The 18,690-nt window shown below is 44.9% G+C and overlaps 1 protein-coding gene across 26 annotated transcripts in view; it reads right to left on the bottom strand.

The window, feature by feature from the left end:
• EP400 (E1A binding protein p400) overlaps positions 1–18,690 on the bottom strand; it is a 72,334-nt gene that overhangs the window by 17,859 nt on the left and 35,785 nt on the right. For 19 of the 26 annotated variants that reach the window (XM_077920299.1, XM_077920303.1, XM_077920296.1 and 16 more), the window contains 17 exons: positions 18,135–18,392; positions 16,448–16,612; positions 15,863–16,027; positions 14,936–15,033; positions 13,509–13,807; positions 13,085–13,287; positions 12,791–12,960; positions 11,576–11,772; positions 10,894–11,005; positions 9,779–9,922; positions 8,000–8,161; positions 6,944–7,027; positions 5,908–6,042; positions 5,070–5,114; positions 3,928–4,081; positions 2,239–2,480; positions 239–412 (listed from right to left, as the gene is read on the bottom strand). In XM_077920299.1, coding sequence (XP_077776425.1) covers positions 239–412; positions 2,239–2,480; positions 3,928–4,081; positions 5,070–5,114; positions 5,908–6,042; positions 6,944–7,027; positions 8,000–8,161; positions 9,779–9,922; positions 10,894–11,005; positions 11,576–11,772; positions 12,791–12,960; positions 13,085–13,287; positions 13,509–13,807; positions 14,936–15,033; positions 15,863–16,027; positions 16,448–16,612; positions 18,135–18,392 — 2,807 coding nt within the window. The remainder of the gene's footprint in view (positions 1–238; positions 413–2,238; positions 2,481–3,927; positions 4,082–5,069; positions 5,115–5,907; positions 6,043–6,943; positions 7,028–7,999; positions 8,162–9,778; positions 9,923–10,893; positions 11,006–11,575; positions 11,773–12,790; positions 12,961–13,084; positions 13,288–13,508; positions 13,808–14,935; positions 15,034–15,862; positions 16,028–16,447; positions 16,613–18,134; positions 18,393–18,690) is intronic. The other 7 variants (XM_077920294.1, XM_077920292.1, XM_077920285.1 and 4 more) reach the window with 3 other exon arrangements.

The raw sequence follows: 18,690 nt of genomic DNA on the forward strand, positions 1-18,690 counted from the left end.
GGGCAAAATGCTGGCCTATCTCACAGGGCTGTTGCAAGAACTCTATAGCACATTGCCGAATTTTATTTTATTTTCTAATACAAAAAAAGGGAGGGAAAAGAGTGCCACATAAAACGATCCAAAAGAGAAAAGTATCACAAGTACGGGTCCTCTCTTTACAAATTTCATATGGATTTGCTTATGCTTCTGACTCCCTAAAGAGTGTGCAAGAAAGTTGCCTACTTCAGCTTACACCCACCTTCCCTTCTTCTCTTGGAATGACGACGTTTTCGTAGCGGTTGCGACACTGTTTCGGGGAGCGGTAAACTCGGCTGCAGGAGTTCACTACGTCGCTGACGAGATCCCAGTTGGGCGTGTGAGCCGGGGACACGACTGCAAGGTTGAGAGGCAGCTCCAGCAACTGTTTGACCGCCTGCAAAGAAGGGGGAGGACAGACAGGAAGTAAGACTCTATTGCTATCCTCTTCACTAGTGATATCTGGGGAGTGAGTGCTGATTCTGATGTGTGGGTGGTCCGGTTCTGGTTCCCTAAGAGGAGGCACTTGGGAGGAACACAAGGTTTGCAGCAGTACAACAGAAATTTTAAAAAACACAAACCTGAGGTGTGTGTGTGTGTGTGTGTGTGTGTGACAAAACAGGACTACACATGGTAGGTGGCCACAGAATGTAGAGTATCTTTGGAGTGGAGGACCCAGAAAACAGGACGGGAGAAGGGGAATGGAATGAAGTAACCAGAGAGACAGAACTGCTTTCTGGGGTAATTGAACAAGAGCACCCCACGCTGCAAGACTTTGTTGCGGGTCCCACTTGCTTAATAAAATATGTTACAGGTTAGTATTTTGCACATTAAGCTGAACTCAATATTTTATGACACTTTATCAGCACAAAACTGAACGTAAGAGCCCTGTGTAGCCCGGTTAGGCTGAAGGCTCATCTAGTCCGGCATCCTATTCTGTGCCCATGGGAAGCCTACGAGCATGAGCACAACAGCACTCTCCCTTTGACCCCCCCCCCCAGCAAATGATAATCAGAGGCGCACTGCCTCTGACAGCAAAAGCAGAAGATAGCCATTGTGGCGAGTGAGGACTATATAAATGAAGGAATGGGGTATGCAGAGTGGGGCTGCGGTTTTGCAAAACAAAATCAACACAACTGCGAAAACTTGACTCCTCCATATTAACTGGGGCATTGGGGTAGGTTTAGTCAACACCCCAATGGTGCCTCCTTAACTTTCTCCAAAATTAGCAGGTGTCTTCCGTTTACTTTACAGGTAATAGTTTAGGTCACCACTGTGGTTGAAGCAAAACTGGCTCGATACTGGTTGGCCATTATGTCCACCAAGCGGGATCCCAAAAGGCACAACACATGCCAGATGAATCAACCTATACAATATAAGGTCGTCTTTGGACACACACACACCTCTGAGTATCTTTGGTAAGCGGGGTAAGATGGGGAGCTCTGCCTACGGAATACCCCCACCTGGGAGGGTTACCTGGCATCCCACTCAACAAATTATTACGTTTAAGCTTTTAAACTCATTTTTAATTTCAAGTAAGAAACATACCCATACAAGGAATACAGAGCTTAGTAGCTGCACAGAAAATAAAGAAAAATAGTGGCTAACGGTTGTAGTTTTAGACATTCCAAGAAAGGCAATCAAATGAAAGTGTTGAACTTTTTAAATTATTATTTTCAAAGGCTTTTAAAACTTCCAAGGATGCTGGTTTATGCTGCAACCAAATCCACCTGTTCTTGCAGTGGTTTATTCTGTTGTCTTTGCCTTTTAAATGACTTCATGTAGCAATGTCTACCACCCTGGGAATACTCTTATTGGGAGGGGGCACAGGGGACTCAATAAATAAACATAAGCAGCACGCGCACACCCCGCCAGACCTTATGTCTGTACGCTGCAGAGGCAGGTGGAGGACCAGGAAGTGAGCCCAGTTCTGGCCAAGCCTTTCTTGGAACTTACCTGGCACCTAGTGGATGGAGGGGGAAAGCATCAAGCACCCAGGACCGCCAGATGGTGACAAACTGGGAGAAACGCACATTTAGCTATTCAGCAATGGAGTTCTAGCCAACTAAATTCTACTCAGAGCAGACTCACTGAAAATCAACAGGGCTACGCTGGTTATGCCCATCACTTTCAATGGGTCTGTTCGGAGTACAGCCAGAGGTGAGTGTAACCCAAAGACTTCTTGCATCTGCGGCGAACCCAGTGTTGCAGACGCCATCTCACCTGGAGGAGCGCCCAGTCCTCGCTGATGAGCCACTCGGGATTGTCTTGGCCCGCCTCTGCAGCCGGCTTCACAAGCGTAGGGAGCGGCTTTGCAAACTGGGTCTGCTGCTTCAGAAGGATGTTCTTCTTCTGCTCTTTGCCTTCCCGCTTCATTTTCAGCATCCCCAGAGTGGCTCGGTCAAAGAGTGACCGGGGAGGGATAACCGTCTCCCCGTGGCGCTGCTTCTTCTTCCTTCCTGCAGCTGGGAAGAGGGATGCTGGGCTCAGTGAAGCAGTTGGTGGGGGGGGGGGGGATTGGGAAGGGGCAATGAACATACAAACTACACAAGGATGTTAAAAGTTATGAAAGGGTTTCCAAAGCTCTCAAAGGCCACAGGCATAATAAGCTTTGATCCACCCCAACGCCTATGGTACTCTGGCAGATCAGGGAGGTTTTGAGCTGTTTGCTGGGGAATAAAAAAAAAATCCCTAATACCGTCATAAATTCAGTGATCTGGGCAGGTACTAGTTGTCCCAATATGGAGGGCAGGGAGAGACCCACAGCCATAAGACAAATGAGGGGCAAAGAGCACTTGTGCCACTGCAACCAGCCAGTAGGCGCTAATGCTTTAGCACCTCTGCCACCCATGTGCTGTATCATCCACAAACCTGGCAGACTGAGCTCTGTGCTTCGTAGGTGCCCCCCTAGGCTGCAGTACCAGAAGTGTCATCACCTGCCTGAGCACCTTGTCAGCTGACCATAACAGGCAATCCTTGAACATCCCCCGCAAAAGCTCTAGCCGAGAGATGGGGAACCTGGGGCTCTTCGGGTTGAACTTCATTTCTCATCATCTCTGACCACTGAGCTATGCTGTCTGGGGCTGACAGGAGCTGAAGGTCACCAACATCTGGAGGGCCTCAGACTCCTCAACCTGAGCCACCTGTTCATTTCAGAAAACCTAACCTCTCCTTCTCCATCCCCTTATACTGCTGGCTTTTGTTAACACCACCTCCTGTCTGCCTTGGTTTACACTCCCTGCCTCTGCCCTGGCACTTCCGGGTAAGAAACTTGTATGAGGTCAGACTGTTTCTCCACCAGGCCCAAAGTTGTCTACTGCAGGGGTAGCCAATGTGGTGTACTCCAGATGTTGTTCCCATCAGACTCAGCCAGCACAGCCTATGGTCAGGGAGGATGGGAGATGTAGTCCAACAAATATCCAGAGAGTACCACACTGGCTATCCCTGGTCTGTTGACTGGCAGCAGCTCTTCAGCGTCTTACGCAAAGACAGGTCTTCTGCATTATCAGCTACTTCATACCTTATTTTAAAGAAAACAAACAAACTGGAGATGCCACAGGTTGAACCGGGAATTTCTGAAAAGCACATGCTATGATTTTATCTCTTGCCTATCTTGGAAAGCTCAGAATTTGATCCATGCCTGCCTCTTGCCTCGGACTGACCACCAGCACTCTCCCACAACCTAATTGCCTGAGGAGCCTCCTCCTACTGGGCCTGACAACAGCACAACCCCACTTCCCATATGGGCTCAGCCGGTTTCAAATAATCCTTGGAAAGCCTATGACAGGTCCCTTAGCCATAACAGCAACCTTCTCAGCTTGGGCTTCCTGCAACAAAGGAGTTCCACACCCACAGAAGCAACGGCGGGAGGTGTCCGACAATGCATATCCTACATAAAAACCCAATGTTTACCGGATGGATCCGTTTTGTGGCGCTTACGCTCCTTCCTGACATACACGGGGGGCAGTTTGGATTCTGGGATCGGGGTGCTCTCGTACATCAGGCACATGACAGAGTCGATATAGATGTCGTTGTCATCCTGAGGTGGGGTTGGGGGAGTCCAGAGCTGTACAAAGCATTAGAAGAGAGTTACCTCGCTTTGTGTTCTTCAATAAGCAGAGGGTGTGCGTGCGCGTGGAAGACAAAGAGAAAGAGTGTGTATGGTGGTACCTCCAGTTGCAAACGGGATCCGTTCTGGAGGTCCGGCCGCATCCCAAGGTTTTCGCAACCCGGGGGACCACTTCTGTGCATGCATGCAGCAAAGTTTAGCGCTTCTGCGCATGTGCACGCAGCAAAACCTGGAAAAATACTTCCAGGTTTGCCGCGTTCGCATCCCGAAGTTTACGTAACCAGAGGGATACGTAAGCAGAGGTATGACTGTACTAACATAAGAAGGGCCTGCTGGATCAGGCCAATGGCCCATCTAGAGAGAATAATTGGGTGCACTCTTCCCACCTTGGATCAAATCTATGCTTCCAGGTGCCATAAGAAAGCTGCAGAGATAGTGCAGGATAGTACACACCCCGGAAATGATCTCTTTCAGCTTCTGCCTTCTGGAAGAAGGTACAGGGTTATAAAGACTAGGACTAGCCGCCTGAGAAACAGTTTCTATCCAAATGCAATTTTGGTTTTAAACGAAGTGTAAGGTAGTCTTTGTGGGAGTATATTGTATTCCATTATGGGGTATCAGAGTTTTTAGGGGGTTAACCAGGCTGGGACAGCTAGGATAGCAGGCTTGTTGGTTTTTGAATGTCTGGTGTAGATTTTTTCAATTTCGTTGTTCTGTATGGGACAATGACAATAAAGATTATTGTATTGTATTGTATCGTATCGTAGTCCAGCATCCTGTTCTCACAGTGGCCAACAAGCTACCTGTGGGAAGCCTGCAAGCAGGACCATGAGTGCAATAGCGATCTCTCCTCCTGCAGTTTCCAGGAACTGGTACTCAAGAGCACACTGCCCCTCTGCATACAGCGTGTGTGTATGCGTTTTCCTCGCCTCCGCCCCACATCCACCCCCACGCTGAAGAGGTAATAAAATCAATACAGACTTACCGGCATTATTTCAGTTTGTCCATCTGGGCCTTCATAAATATATTCCTGGAGCGGGAAGGGGTGGAAAGAGAGACACATTTAGTTCTGATGAAACCAGAGGACGAAATAGCTGTCTTCAAATATCTAAAGGGCTGTAACATGGAGGATGGAGCAAGCTTGTTTATTCTTGCTCCAGAGGCTAGGACCCAAACCGATGGGTTCAAATTACAAGAAAGGAGATTCCGACTATACATCAGGAAGGACTTTCTGATAGTAAGAGCTGTTCAACAGTGGAAGAGACTTCCACAAAGGGTGGTGTGCTTTCCTTCCTTGGAGGTTTTTAAGCAGAGGTTGGGGGGGGGGCACCTGTCATGTATGATTTAGTTGAGATTCCTGCATTGCAGTCGGTTGGACTAGACGACCCTCGGAATGCCTTCCAACTCTACAAGAGTCTATAAGAAGCACAATTCATTATGGGTTTTCTCCCCATGGTGGTCCTACTTAAGAGTATACTCAATGAAATAATGTATCTACCTTTGGTCCATTAATTTCAATGCATCTAGGATTAACAGTGGATACCTTTTTTAAAAAAAGAAAAAGCTAAGGGGAGGTAATATCCCCCTTAAGTTAAAAAAGCCCAATGAAAACTAAGGATCAGTACCCAGTGAAATATTAGAAAAATGGAAAAACTCTAGAGTGGAAGAGATGGACTGCCCTGCTTGAGGTTCTTATAGCTTCTAGTATCCTGGAGGAGAGCTAGGCTGGCACTCTGTTGGAGATGAAGGGACATAAGTGTTGTTTTCCTGCAGTTTTCCCTCAAATGTTTTAAGAACTGCATAAAAGCTGGCAGGTGAATTACTTTGTTATATGCATCTTCCCGAGTGTAGGTGAGCAGTTCCTCCTCTTCCCCATCCAAAAGCATTTTCTCCTCTTGTTCTTTCAGCGACTTCAGGTGATGATTTTCCCACACCTTTTTGGCAGTTCTTACTTCCATCTAGGTAAGATATATATTTATATATATATTTAAAAGAAAAACTTAATGTATTAATATCAATTACAAAACTAACTCAGGAATCAGCAGAAGGTATAAATTTCTGGGTGACTTGCAGTAGACCGATAAGGATCTCTGACCCCAAATACTATTTAACAATAGCAGCAACAAAATAACCTCCCTGCAATCTAAATTATACTAGGCTGAAGTAATTAGGAGGGGATTTTTGCGTGGAAAGACCGAGAGCTCCGTTCTGGTATTCAAAACAATCTTGTGGGCTCAGAATCCTTTAATTCTAAGTGCATGGCTGTTACATCAAGAGCCAGTTGGTGGATCTCCAGGTTCTGCTACAATAAAGTCCAACGAAGTAGATCCCGCAAGTTTGCCCTGAGCTAATTATTTCAGAGGCAATGATTTCCAGGGAGGAAATAACCATTATATTTATATACAGTGTGTGTGTGTGTGTGTGTGTGTGTGTGTGTTTATATATATTGGTCTAGGTGCCACAAGATGTACCATGGCATAAGCTTTCATGGGCTACAGAAATAAAATGTCACTCTCCCACGACTTTTTTTTTTTTAAAAAATCCTGGGTCTGCTAAGCATCTTCTGCAGATTTTGCTTTCGTTCACATGAAGTCCTTAACAGATACTTTGCTGCATAATACTGTAAGAGCAGAGGAATCCCTCCCACAGTACTTTATCTGCCCTTAGGAATCTGCTCAGGCCAGATCCCTCAGTGGCCGTCCTCCTACCAGGCTGTAATGTGTCTTTGAACTGTGGTAAGACCTCTTGCTTGCCTGGATGGGGAGCGCGGTATGTCTGGCCACACACACCAAGGGCATGCACCCCCAACCCCCCACAAAAGGTTACTGCTGTAGCAGTAACTTCATATACATGCCATACCTCATTTTCCTTCAGTTCACTATCATCAGTGGAAACATGGAAGAGCTCTAGGTAATTCAAAGCGTACTTTTCAATTGGGGTGAGCTGAGAGAAGATACAAAGAAGTAATTATCTGACAAAGAGTACGTCAGTGCTTCTTCCAGGGACTACCAAACCATAAATGCAATAAGCACGTCCAATTAACCAGCCAACAAATTTAAGTGCATTATTTTTAACAGATGTGTTTGTAAAAAAAAAAAAAGAACATGGCAAGAATCATCTTAGAAAATGAACCTCTCCTCCTTCTCTCTTGTCCAGGGCAGAAGGCTTTTCTAAGATTGTTCTTGTTTTTAGAAGAAGAGTTTGGATTTGATATCCTGCTTTATCACTACCCGAAGGAGTCTCAAAGCGGCTAACATTCTCCTTTCCCTTCCTCCCCCACAACAAACACTCTGTGAGGTGAGTGAGGCTGACAGACTTCAGAGAAGTGTGACTAGCCCAAGGTCACCCAGCAGCTGCATGTGGAGGAGTGGAGACCCGAACCCGGTTCCCCAGATTACGAGTCTACTGCTCTTAACCACTACACCACACTGGCATTAGAGACAAATGTGTATCTCACAAACAAAAGTGTGCTTCCTGCTTCAAAACGGTTGCTTCTGCTCATTTGGGAAATGATTCATCAAATTAGCTGTCATTTCCCTGAATTAACTAACAGCTATAATAATGTTCTAAAGCGATTCAGACAACTTAGGTACAGTTGGCATTTTCCACAGGAAGCTACTGCGTACACAGTCAAAGTTATTGATCCATCTAACTGATTTCATCTACACTAGCCTTACCCTGGCGTGATCTGGTCCATGGGGTCATGAAGAGTCGGACACGACTAAACGACTAAACAACACAACAAGCCTTCCCCAACCTAGTACCTTCTAGATGCTATTGGATCCCACTACACTTGACCACTAGCCATGCTGATGGGACCTGGGAGTGAACTATACCTGGGAAGCGCCACATTGTGGAAGGTTGGTTTGCAATGTTCTAAAGATACCTTCAACTGTTAATGTAAAGCAAGTGTACCTGATCCACAACAGCAACCAACTCCTGCAGCTGAGAAGGCTCATCAAGATACTGGGACTTGCCGATTTCAGAAATGAGAGGTTCCAAAGCTGATTCAGTCTTTGAGACCTGAATGCATGTGTTCAACTCCTCCTCCTCTTCTCGCTCCGTACTTTTGAGAGCCTTTTTAAAACACACAAAAGGTGCTTTTTTGTATAAATGTAGCGGGACATCCATCACATTTTTAAAAAAGTTATTCTGATAAGAAAACCAAATTTTTATCAGTTAAATAAACTGAGCAAATTAAGGCAATTTCTACTGCTATTCATAGGTAAGGAAGTTGCAAGAGATTGTTCAGCCTGGAACTCGGAGCAATGGAAATCTCCTATTCACTTTACCTGTGAGATAGGTGGGGTGAGAGAGATTGACTGGTCCAGTGTCACTTAGCAAGTCTCAAGGCTCAGGAAGAATCTGAACCCAAGTCTCCAGCATTCTGGTCCAACACTTAACCACTGTGCCACATGGGCTCTCAAGGTAGATATGTGCAGGGCACTTGTTTGTTGAAGAGTGAACTATTCACTTGGGTTATTTTGGAAGTATTCTTAGCATATTGCATGGAAAGGGCCTTCTAGATTTTGCAGTAATAATTAGGAATTTGGGGGAAATGTGATGCTTTGACTAAAGGGCATACAACCTCCCCAACTCCACCTGAGTCAAGGGCTGCATTCCCTTGAGAGTAATCTGTCTGGAGCTGGACTAATTAATCCAGGATAATCCATTTCAGTCTTCACCGTGGCTCCCTCAGACCCCTAATACGATGCAGGTCTACTCAAAACTAAGCCCCATTAAAAAAATATATCATTTATAAAAATCCCAAAACGCAACTAGAAAAATCTAGGAAGCCCACTTTGCAGTAACTAAAGCAGGGTTTTTAGTGTTGCTGCTGCCCCTGATCCATAGAATCCATATCAAGATATAACAGGCACCCACTATCTGGGCTTTCTGGAAACAACTGGAAGACATTTTTGTTCCCACAGGCTTTCCCAGCTGGATAAATGAGTCCTTGCTGTGAGTATCTATTCCATAGGGTTTTAGTTTTATCTTAAATGCATCTGCTGTCTCTAAGCTTTCAACTGGTTCCTGCAGTTGTTATTGTACGTTGCTTTAAGACGATTGTATAGAAGGAGATCAACAGCTAAATGATGATGGTGGCGGTTATCAATGGCTGTATGCTTTTATTTAATAAAATACTATGGCATGCAGTTGTTCTCAAACTATATAAGGGGGGAGACATCAAAGAGGCATGGAAAATCAGGGAGGGAGGAACTCTGATGGGATGGGAGAATGGGGCAGCTTCAGGAGGTGCAGGAGGCTGCATAAAATGCAGCCAAGTTGCAGATAGCCCCCCTGTGGTTTAACCAGTACATCCCATGTTGGGTTTCTGTCAAAATAGTTGCAGGCAACCTTAATGTTGTGCAGAACCAGCAAACATTTGCATCATGCAAATACTTCACCCTATTCATCTCCTAAACGTGCTAAAATACTGCACCCAGAGAAAGAGGAGGAGAGAATGCATGTATTATTAAAAGGCTTAAATAGCTCTCAGGGGAAGTAGTGTATTACCTACATGAATAGTTTATAAGCTTTCAAGAAACCTTTAAAAGAAATGATTCAGAAGATTAAAAAAAGAAGACGACATGATTATTCTGAAGGGAGCACTTGGAAAGTCCCAAAAGGCAATCAAAACAGTTCTGCCACACAGTTATATATCCTCTTTTATTTCTGTTTGTGCTTAATTACCTCTATAAAAGGTCTTGCAACTTTAGGAGATATGGTTTCAGCCGGGGAGGGCTCCTGTGTAAGCATCACAAATTCTTCAGCCTTCACGCGGAAGCCAGAGTCCTCCATTGGAGAATGAACCTCAAAGAGTTCCTGAATCGTTTGCTGTGGAAGGAGGGGAAATATGTCTCATATCAAGCTCCTGGAAAAGTGTCAATTTATGTATCTCAGGGCCAGACTTCTATCTGAAGGAGGAACAAAAGGAACGTCTCCTCACCCCACAGCACTCCATTAACAGTTCCCTTTGAAGGGGAGGGATTTGAGGCCAAAAATAAATTAAAATTGACACACCTACTCCTTCTTCATTCATTAACAAAATACAGATGCTACTACTGGCCAGGATTTGGGAAACCAGTTCAGAGGGGATCAGAGAGGCTGGGTCTGAAACCTGACACCACCGAGACACCCTAGCTAATGATGCACTGTGCGAAGTACCCTCAGCATTTTCTCAGATTCACAAAAGACACAATGAGCAGAAACTCTCCTCAGTGAGGTCAAACTAATAAGTGCATCTTTTTCTCCATTTCCTTTCTTATGGTTAAACTATGTGGGTGGAGAGTAGAAGAAAAGCTGTAGCCATTCAGAAACCATGATCAACACCCTCCAGCAAATCTGCTATGAAGTCCCAGTGGCTTTGAAGCTGGCAGGACTAGGAGGCTCCTCCTACTGGGAGGGGCCAAGCACCAATACATTTGCATAGTCCTCCCACCTTTCAAAGCCAAGTTGGAGCAGCCCAATCCTAAATAACCTCCATGATGAAAGCCAATTAGAAGTCCTGCTAGTTGTGTCTCAAGACAACAATAAAGGCTCAGGAGCCGATGCTTTGAAACAAAGGGTATAAAGTACCGTATTTTTCGCTCTATAACACGCACCCGACCATAACACGCACGTAGTTTTTAGAGGAGGAAAATCCGTAGGCATGCCACCCGTAGGCATTCCCTCCATAACACGCACAGACATTTCCCCTTACTTTTTAGGAGGAAAAAAATTAGTGTTATGGTGCAAAAAATACGGTATCTGGGGAATCAAGGAAGGTTTCTTAATAAAATTATTATACTTATTAAATATATATATACCTGTGTTAAAAAGGCCATAGAATAGTCGTTTCCCTGAGCTGCTACTTCTCGGATCAAATCCTTAGTGCCATTTTTTAAGAGCTTCTCTTCTACTGAATTTCCACTGACAAGCCTAGAGAAGAAACCAAGGAGATGTACCAAAACCTTAAAGCTGAGAGCAAAATGAGAATAGCCAGGACTAAATTTACTGAGTAGTCAAGATCAGAAAATGGTTTTTAGGCAATGTTTTATTGCTGGGCATGTTAGCAGAGCAAAGTTGACTGCTCTAGGACATAATCATTTATCTACTACATATTTTGAAAAGTTCTTTGTTCACTATGGACACCCTTCACAACCAAATTTTGCATCATGATTATTGGGATCAAGAAGCAGGTTCTCTTCTATGTTTGAATACAAACTGATGCCATATTGAATCAATATGCCAGACTAATCTTTCAAAAATGCACTGCTTCCTTCCTTACTTAGAACTCCCAAGTGATGGTGTGTGCAAATCTGTTAAGATTATCACAAAATATGGGCAACGCCTGCCCTCTTTAGATGACATGATGAAGTTATGGAATCAGGAATCTCCGGAGAACAAATAGCCTCTGTTGTGCCTCCTACCATGGGCAAGGCTGCATGTTGCCAATCTCACTAGAGGAACCATTTTCTATTTGCAGAACAGCTACTTTGCAAGCATCACCTGTAGATATGGATGTCTTTGCATCTGCCAATTCTGTCACACCATTCCTGAGCCTTAGCATCCATCACTGGATTTAAATCGTTGTCATAAAACACAACGGTGTCAGCCTCCACAAGGTTGACACCCGTGGAGCGGCTGTGTGAAGAAAGAATTGCACAGAAGATGCGCTTGTCTCTGTTGAAAGTCTTCATCAGTTCCTTGATCAGAAAAGAGGGGTGGGGAGGAAAAGCATCACAGACCATAAGGCATTTAGCACTCACTGTTGAGATGACAAGTATCACATTACTTATTCTCAGAGCAGACACCTTTGTCACACAAGGGATCAAGTGCTGGGCCACCCTATCTGATTGGATGTGGTGTTCGGGATCCAAAAAACAACCAGGCCTCTCCCCGGTTGCTGAATGTACAGAGATCCCTTTTACCCGGCCTGCACAGGGAGCCAGACAGGAAGGAACTGAAGAGAGGTTTCCCTCCCATGTGGATGTACAGTAAGTACACTGAACATAGGACCTGCCAAGTGGAACAAGTGGGAGGGGCAAACCATCCGAGGATCCCCTCTTCCCTGTGGGAAAAGTGATGAAGTACCCAGAACCACCAAGTAGCTTTTGAGAACAAATGAACAACAAACAGAGACAGAGACTGAGAATCAGAAGCAAGGAAGAAATCAAAAGTGATAGCAAACTACGGTATTTTTCGCTCTATAAGACGCACCAGACCACAAGACGCATCTAGTTTATGGAGGAGGAGGAAAACAAGAAAAAAAATATTCTGAATCTCAGAAGCCAGAACAGCAAGAGGGATCGCTGCACAGTGAAAGCAGCAATCCCTCTTGCTGTTCTGGCTTCTGGGATAGCTGTGCAGCCTGAATTCGCTCCATAAGGCGCACACACATTTCCCCTTACTTTCTGGAGGGAAAAAGTGAGTCTTATGGAGCAAAATATATGGTATTTAGAGAAGGAGTGAAGTGCTCTTTACTGGGCAAGGTAAAGCATTAAACCGATGAGGAGCTACCACGGAGCGGGATAGATACTAAAGCTCATGATTCATTGTCTCTCTTGGGCAAGTGGGGATGGACTTAACCCACTTAACTCCCATTGCCCCTGCCCATTCACTATGCTGGCTGGAAGTTGGAGTCAAGCAGCATCCGTTGGGCACCAGGTTAGTCACCCCTCGTATAAAGAATGAGATGGAGGGATTGCTCCAAGTAAAGTTTACCTGCCGCTCTTCCTGATTAGCACACTCATCAATCCTCACGTAGGTGAAGAAATGGAAATTCAAGAAGAGCTCCAAGATGTCTAGCATGAGGATCATCTGGGACAAGATCAGCACCCGGCGTCCTTCCGACTTCAACTTCTGAAGCAAGACCGCCAGGGCTTCCAGCTTGCCTAAATTTTGGAAAATAAGAAAGTGTGAAGCCTTCCCACAGGACATTTGCCTGATTCCAGGTTCTACACAATCCAGCCAAAAGGGGGAAAAAAGAAAAGAAAATAGAAAAAGGTTCTCCTCTACCTGCATCGTACTGAACAAGTCGGAGATCAGGAAACTGAAGCAATTGTGGGGTGGTGAGTTGCTGCAGCTGACTCAAGTAAGGTGAGGCCGCGTCTTTCAGACGGTGCCTGAGTAGTTTCATTCTATGGCTGTACAAAGGAGGAAGCCTTGCTATATACAAAGATGGAGGAGCAGCCACTGCAGATGGCAGCACGCAGAGCAGCCTGGGAAACAAAAAGCAGACACGTGGCTAAGTACTTTGGATGTATTAATCATTACATAGTGGCCTTGTTAACTACAGAACTGGCAGCCTAGATTCTCATTCCAGTCTCTTTCAAAGGGGTGGCATGGCTGGGGAAGAGGAACATGAGAGGTGGCTGAAGGCAGGCTTCTGCTCCAGCGGCAGCTTCAGGATCAAAAGCAAGGGAAACATTCCAGTGATCACCTGTTAACAGCATCCCTCAGAGAGTCCTGCTGCTGCTCCAGTGTCCGTGTCATCCCCTGCAGTGGATCACTGTGGTCCCAAGAGGGATTCGACGAGAGGAGACAGTTTGCAAAACCAGCCCAGCTCCATTTGCTGCCTCCAGCGGAAAACTGAGGGGTCATCTTTCTGTCCCCCACTAGAGAACAAATTCTCATGAGGTCCTGGCCATACACTGGTGCTCTGGAACAGCGGCGCTCATTGCAAGAAAAGATCCGGTCGAGGCGCTCCTTGAGAATCCTGTTTTTTTCCTCAAACGACTCCTTTGCAGTAAAAAATTGAAAAAAAACCACGAGAAAAAGTGTATACCATGGGCAGAATGCTTTGAAATCAGAACTATAAAGAGTTCAAAGTCTGTTACTTGACTACAATCCTAAAATCACTTGCCCCAGAGTAAGTTCCACTGAATTCAATGGGTCTTAATTCTAAGCAAAGATGCATAAGAATGCAACTGCATATGTACCCCAAGGCAAAGGGATCTCCCCCCCCCCTTTTTTTTTGGCACAACCTCCAACAAAACAGTTCTGATTCATACAGCTATATGCTAGCATCGCTACTGGAGCCCTCTGTAGATTCTGTTCCAGAATAATCAATTAAATCCCCCCCCAAAAAAAATTCTGCTCTACTTCTATTAAATTAAATTCTGTAAGGTTATAGTCTACATTTTAGGCTTAAGCATAAATTTAGCAGCTGAGGGTACACATGCATAGCATACTGAAGCTCCCAGATTCAGTTTCCCAGCACCTTCCCTTAAAAAAAAGGTCTCAGGGAAAAGGGAAGGGCCAAGAACTCTTCCTGAGACCCCAGAAAACTGCTGCCAATCAGACTAGACAACATTGAGCCAGATGGTCTAACAGTATAAAAAGTTACAATCATGTATTTCGTTGCATACTGAACATTATACAGCTTCCAAATCAGACAGAAGTTATTTTCCTTTTTTTCTTTTTGTTTGTTTAATACATAGCTTCCCTTTCTTATTTCTGTGGATACCTTTCATTGTCCCTCTTTCAAAAATTAAATTTGATTTTTGAAAGTGAGCCAAGCTTCATTTTTTCCTTCTCCATATTTAAAATATGCTCATAACCTCTCCAATGTGCCAAAAGTTGCTTCTACATAATTAAAGGTGGGGTTCACTTCTTTACAAGCCCTAACTTATATCAAAAGTAATTCACCTGCAGGAGTGCATCTGTATCTGTATCCACACACACCCCACAATTGGGGAGTAGAAGCTATAACATACAACTTTGCTGACAAGCAAAATAAAGTGGAAAAATCAAAGAGCTAAATATTGCAACTTCATTTATTTTCACTTTTCAGTCCTCGAAGGAATTGAAAGGGAAGCTATTTCATCTGACAACTGAACGCACACAGTAAAAAATCAGTAAGAGTACCTGTGAGTGTCCTCCGTGAATAAGGCCAGGTTTTAAAGATGACGCCGAGTCCCCCGAAGCTAAATTAGTACCACCCATTGTTCTACCTAGAACACACACTTAAAGATAAACCATGTGTTTATACATCCCAAATACACTCTTTACAAAGGACTTCAAGCTACTACAAGCGGTAACATGCCACGCCCCACCCAAGGCAATCCCAAGGACAGCCTTGCATTTAACCACATGCCTGGTTGCCACAGGGGACAAGGAATTGTAGATCGTGCAAGTCGGCAGGTGGGAGGACAGAGCATTCTGTGACTCTTCTACTGATAGCTAGCGTACTACATTTAGACGCTGTGTTGGGGAGAAGATAAAGTCTGCTCCTGCAGCACACCTGGTGTAGGAAACTAAATGAGCTGCTGTAAGAGGTGCAGAATACTCTACTTCTCCTCTGCCAGCCCACTGCATTTCTAGCATGCAATTTTATTTTATTTGTACCATCCCTTGGGGGACCACTCCTGTTGTGAATAAACCATAGTTTATGGCGATGTCCAAACACAGCTTCTGTGGTGGGGGCAAATGATTACCTGGGGGAGGTGGTATTCAGCTTGCAGGAGACACCAATGAGGGAGAAAGGGGCAAGGGTGCAGAGAGGAAGAGCTATTTCCTGAATTTTGGGGTGTGGGAGTGCTAATAAGGGATGTAAAAAGCTGGTCGCAGAGAAACCGCTCCAGTTGAGAGCCCTGCAAGCTGCAGATGCAAGTCTAGGGCTGGGGAAGTAATCGCATCTGCTTCATCCAATTGAAATCATTTCCCCTATTTACTTATGGGATGGGGAGGGGGAGGGAACATAGGAAGGCAGAAAGGCCAGAAAATCCCCATATGGTTTTAAAAATCTGCTTCTTAAAACGTCCCAGAGATAGACATGCAGGAAAGAGCCCCTACCTTGCTGCGCTACTGCTGGAGCTGGCAAGCCAGCTGGATGCTGGTTTCCCAAAGCGTTCAGAGCGTTTTGAACAGTCCCCGCCGGAGACACTGTCTGCATGACTACCGGGCCCTGAGGCCGCAAGTACTGCTGCCCAGGAGCTGACACAATTTGTAGAACGCTGCCTGCATTGGTAGAAATTTAAACATAAGAGGTCATAAAATGATTCAAAAATTAACAAGGAAAAACCAGCCACCGCTTTTCTTTTTACACCATGCATCCCGAAAGCAGGCAAGCCTAAACCTTCAACGTCTCTTGAGCTATCCTTAAAATGCAGGTAATAAGAGTGACAATGCCACATGACTCTCTCCTTCTCCCCCCAGAGGAAAAAAATCCAACTCCTTTTCTTAGCCCATGGAAGGGTAAGCTGTGGCTCTTTCAGAAGTTCTGGACTCCAATTCCCAACAGCCCCAGACGGCATAGGGAATGGACAGAGATGGTGCAAGCCGTCAGAACCCAACGTGGATATATTGTGTGTATGAGAGTGTGCGCATTTGGAAAGGGAGAGAGAGATGTGCTCTTTTGAGATTAAGTTTGTACAATACCTTGCAGCTGCAAAGGCTGTCCTGCAGTGAGCTGGCGAAGCTGACTGTGGGATAAAGTAAATTTATTCCCCTGAAACTGCAGCGTCACAGGAGTCTCTGGCTGAGCAATTCTGCCCTGTGCTCCTGCAATGGATGCCAACTGGGCTATCTTTACCACTTCGCCACCTGGAGGAGGGGGAGGAACAGAACCACACATTAAGGGGAGGGGCTGCCTTCCAAACAGTCTTTGTCCTCACTCCAGTTAGTAAAACTGATGCTGAAGCTGCTCCCATGCAGAATTATACACAGTGCAGAGGGGGGAAAGTGTCATATAAAAGTTCCACAGGTACTGCTTGCATACAGGGGGTGAACAAATAGGTTTCTTTTGTTTTGTTTTAATGTAGAACAACACAGGGGGTTGCGGTGTGTAGAAGTTACCCTTCCATTTTTGCAGGAAACAACAGCAACCTGAAAAAACTCATGTGACACTTTGTAAACCAGAGAGTAGAAAGTCATTAAGCGGGACTCCACTGCCTTTTCAAAAGCAAAACGCATTCAGGGGACGCCAAGAATTTCGGCAGGACTGTGTCAGTGTTTACTGACTTGGCTGAAGCAATTTTGTTTCCTGTAAGCCTTTTTGATAGAAACAAACAAACAGGAAGGTAACAAATCAAGAATAATAAAATCATTATTGTGCCTGTGGTAGAACTTCCACTGAAAGCATTTTATAATGCATTTTCAAAATGTGCTAAGTTTGTTTCACATCGGTTCCACAATCTACTTAATTCAAAAAACTGCATTGTTAAGGTATGGTTGTTGGGGGTTTTTTAACAGGTGATTAGGGTGTCTCAGAACAGATTTAAAGTAATGATAACACCAATCATAAAATAATTTAGGTCAACTGGAAAAATATTCGCAACAGGTTTTTAAAATCTGAAAGCATAGCTCTCTGTGCTTCAATGCACTGAGAAAGCTCCAAATAAGAATTTCACCTGAATTTCTGGATCCGAGTCACCATGGATCTTTGAACTTTTGCAAAGGCAGTTTATTCCCCCAGGGATGAAAACATTAGTATATCAGTGCTCAATAATCTCTAGACATGCTTGTAGGCAGTGCGCATACAATCTGAACTGTTCCCCTCCCCATTCCACCTAACAGCTGCAGTTTTCGCCTCCAAGGAAGTCGAGAGGCCTTCTTAGCAGGATGAAGTTAGTGTTTTCAAAAAGGAAAAAAGGGGGAAAAAGAAAGAAGAGAGAGTCAAATTAGGAAGAGGAGAGCTTTGCAGGAAAGAAAAAAGGCAGGGGGAGTAGAAGTTGTTTCCGGGTCCAAAAGAAGTCTGGCCAGCGAAGGAAACATGCAGAAATGAAGAGATTAAGTTGACACCGCTAATGTTATGTCCACAGCAATTTTTTTTCTTCTATTATTATTTTTTTCTCATCCAAATTTGGGACCTTTCTCCGTGGTCATATAAGCAGTGGAAAACAGTGAGCAAGGCTACTCAGAGTGAGGGGTGGGGAGTTGTGTTTAAAAAAACCAAAACAAAAAAAACCACAAAACAAGCCACCACAACAAAATCATTCTGTACACATTTTTTTTAGGGTGCCTAATAACTTAACCTCAGGGAAGCTTTGGAAACAAAATAAAAATAAAAAAGTGGGAGAAACCTGTAGAGGGGAGGTGGGGTGGGGTGGGGAGTTGGGGCACTTACTAGGCAACCGTGCCTGAGCCTGAGAGGTCAATACCAGCCTCTGAGGCAGCACACTCTGTTGGATGGTGTGCGGGGGGGCCTGTGGCTGGGCCTGGCCTAGCTGTAAGGCCTGCACAGTGGTCTGACCCCGCAGTTTCGCAGGATTGGCCGGGCTAGTTGCTGCTGTGAAGGTCACTGCTGGCTGCTGTCTTGGAGGAGCACTGATGGAAGACTGAGTTGTCTGAAACTGTGGAGCTGCGGAGGAGACGGCTGCGGAGGCTGCAATCAATAAGGTTGGGTTGTGCAAGCTGTTAGATTCAGTCCGCTTTTTAAGGGTTATAGCATTGGAGATTTTTTTTTGTAATTAAAAAAACAAAACAAAACAGCTTTTAGGTACAGAAGTGCTGCAAAATCCTTTGTTTTCACAGGCTATAACAACAACCAGCAACGTAAATACCAACTGGGTCACAGAAGTCATGAAAAACTCCATGTGTTATCAATTAGGCCCTCCTGCTCATTATACACACACACACACAACTTTAGGTGGTCACAAAATCATCAACCGGCTATTAGTTTG

Source organism: Podarcis muralis, chromosome 16 (genome assembly GCF_964188315.1).
Source record: "Podarcis muralis chromosome 16, rPodMur119.hap1.1, whole genome shotgun sequence".
NCBI classification, from domain to species: Eukaryota; Metazoa; Chordata; class Lepidosauria; order Squamata; family Lacertidae; genus Podarcis; species Podarcis muralis.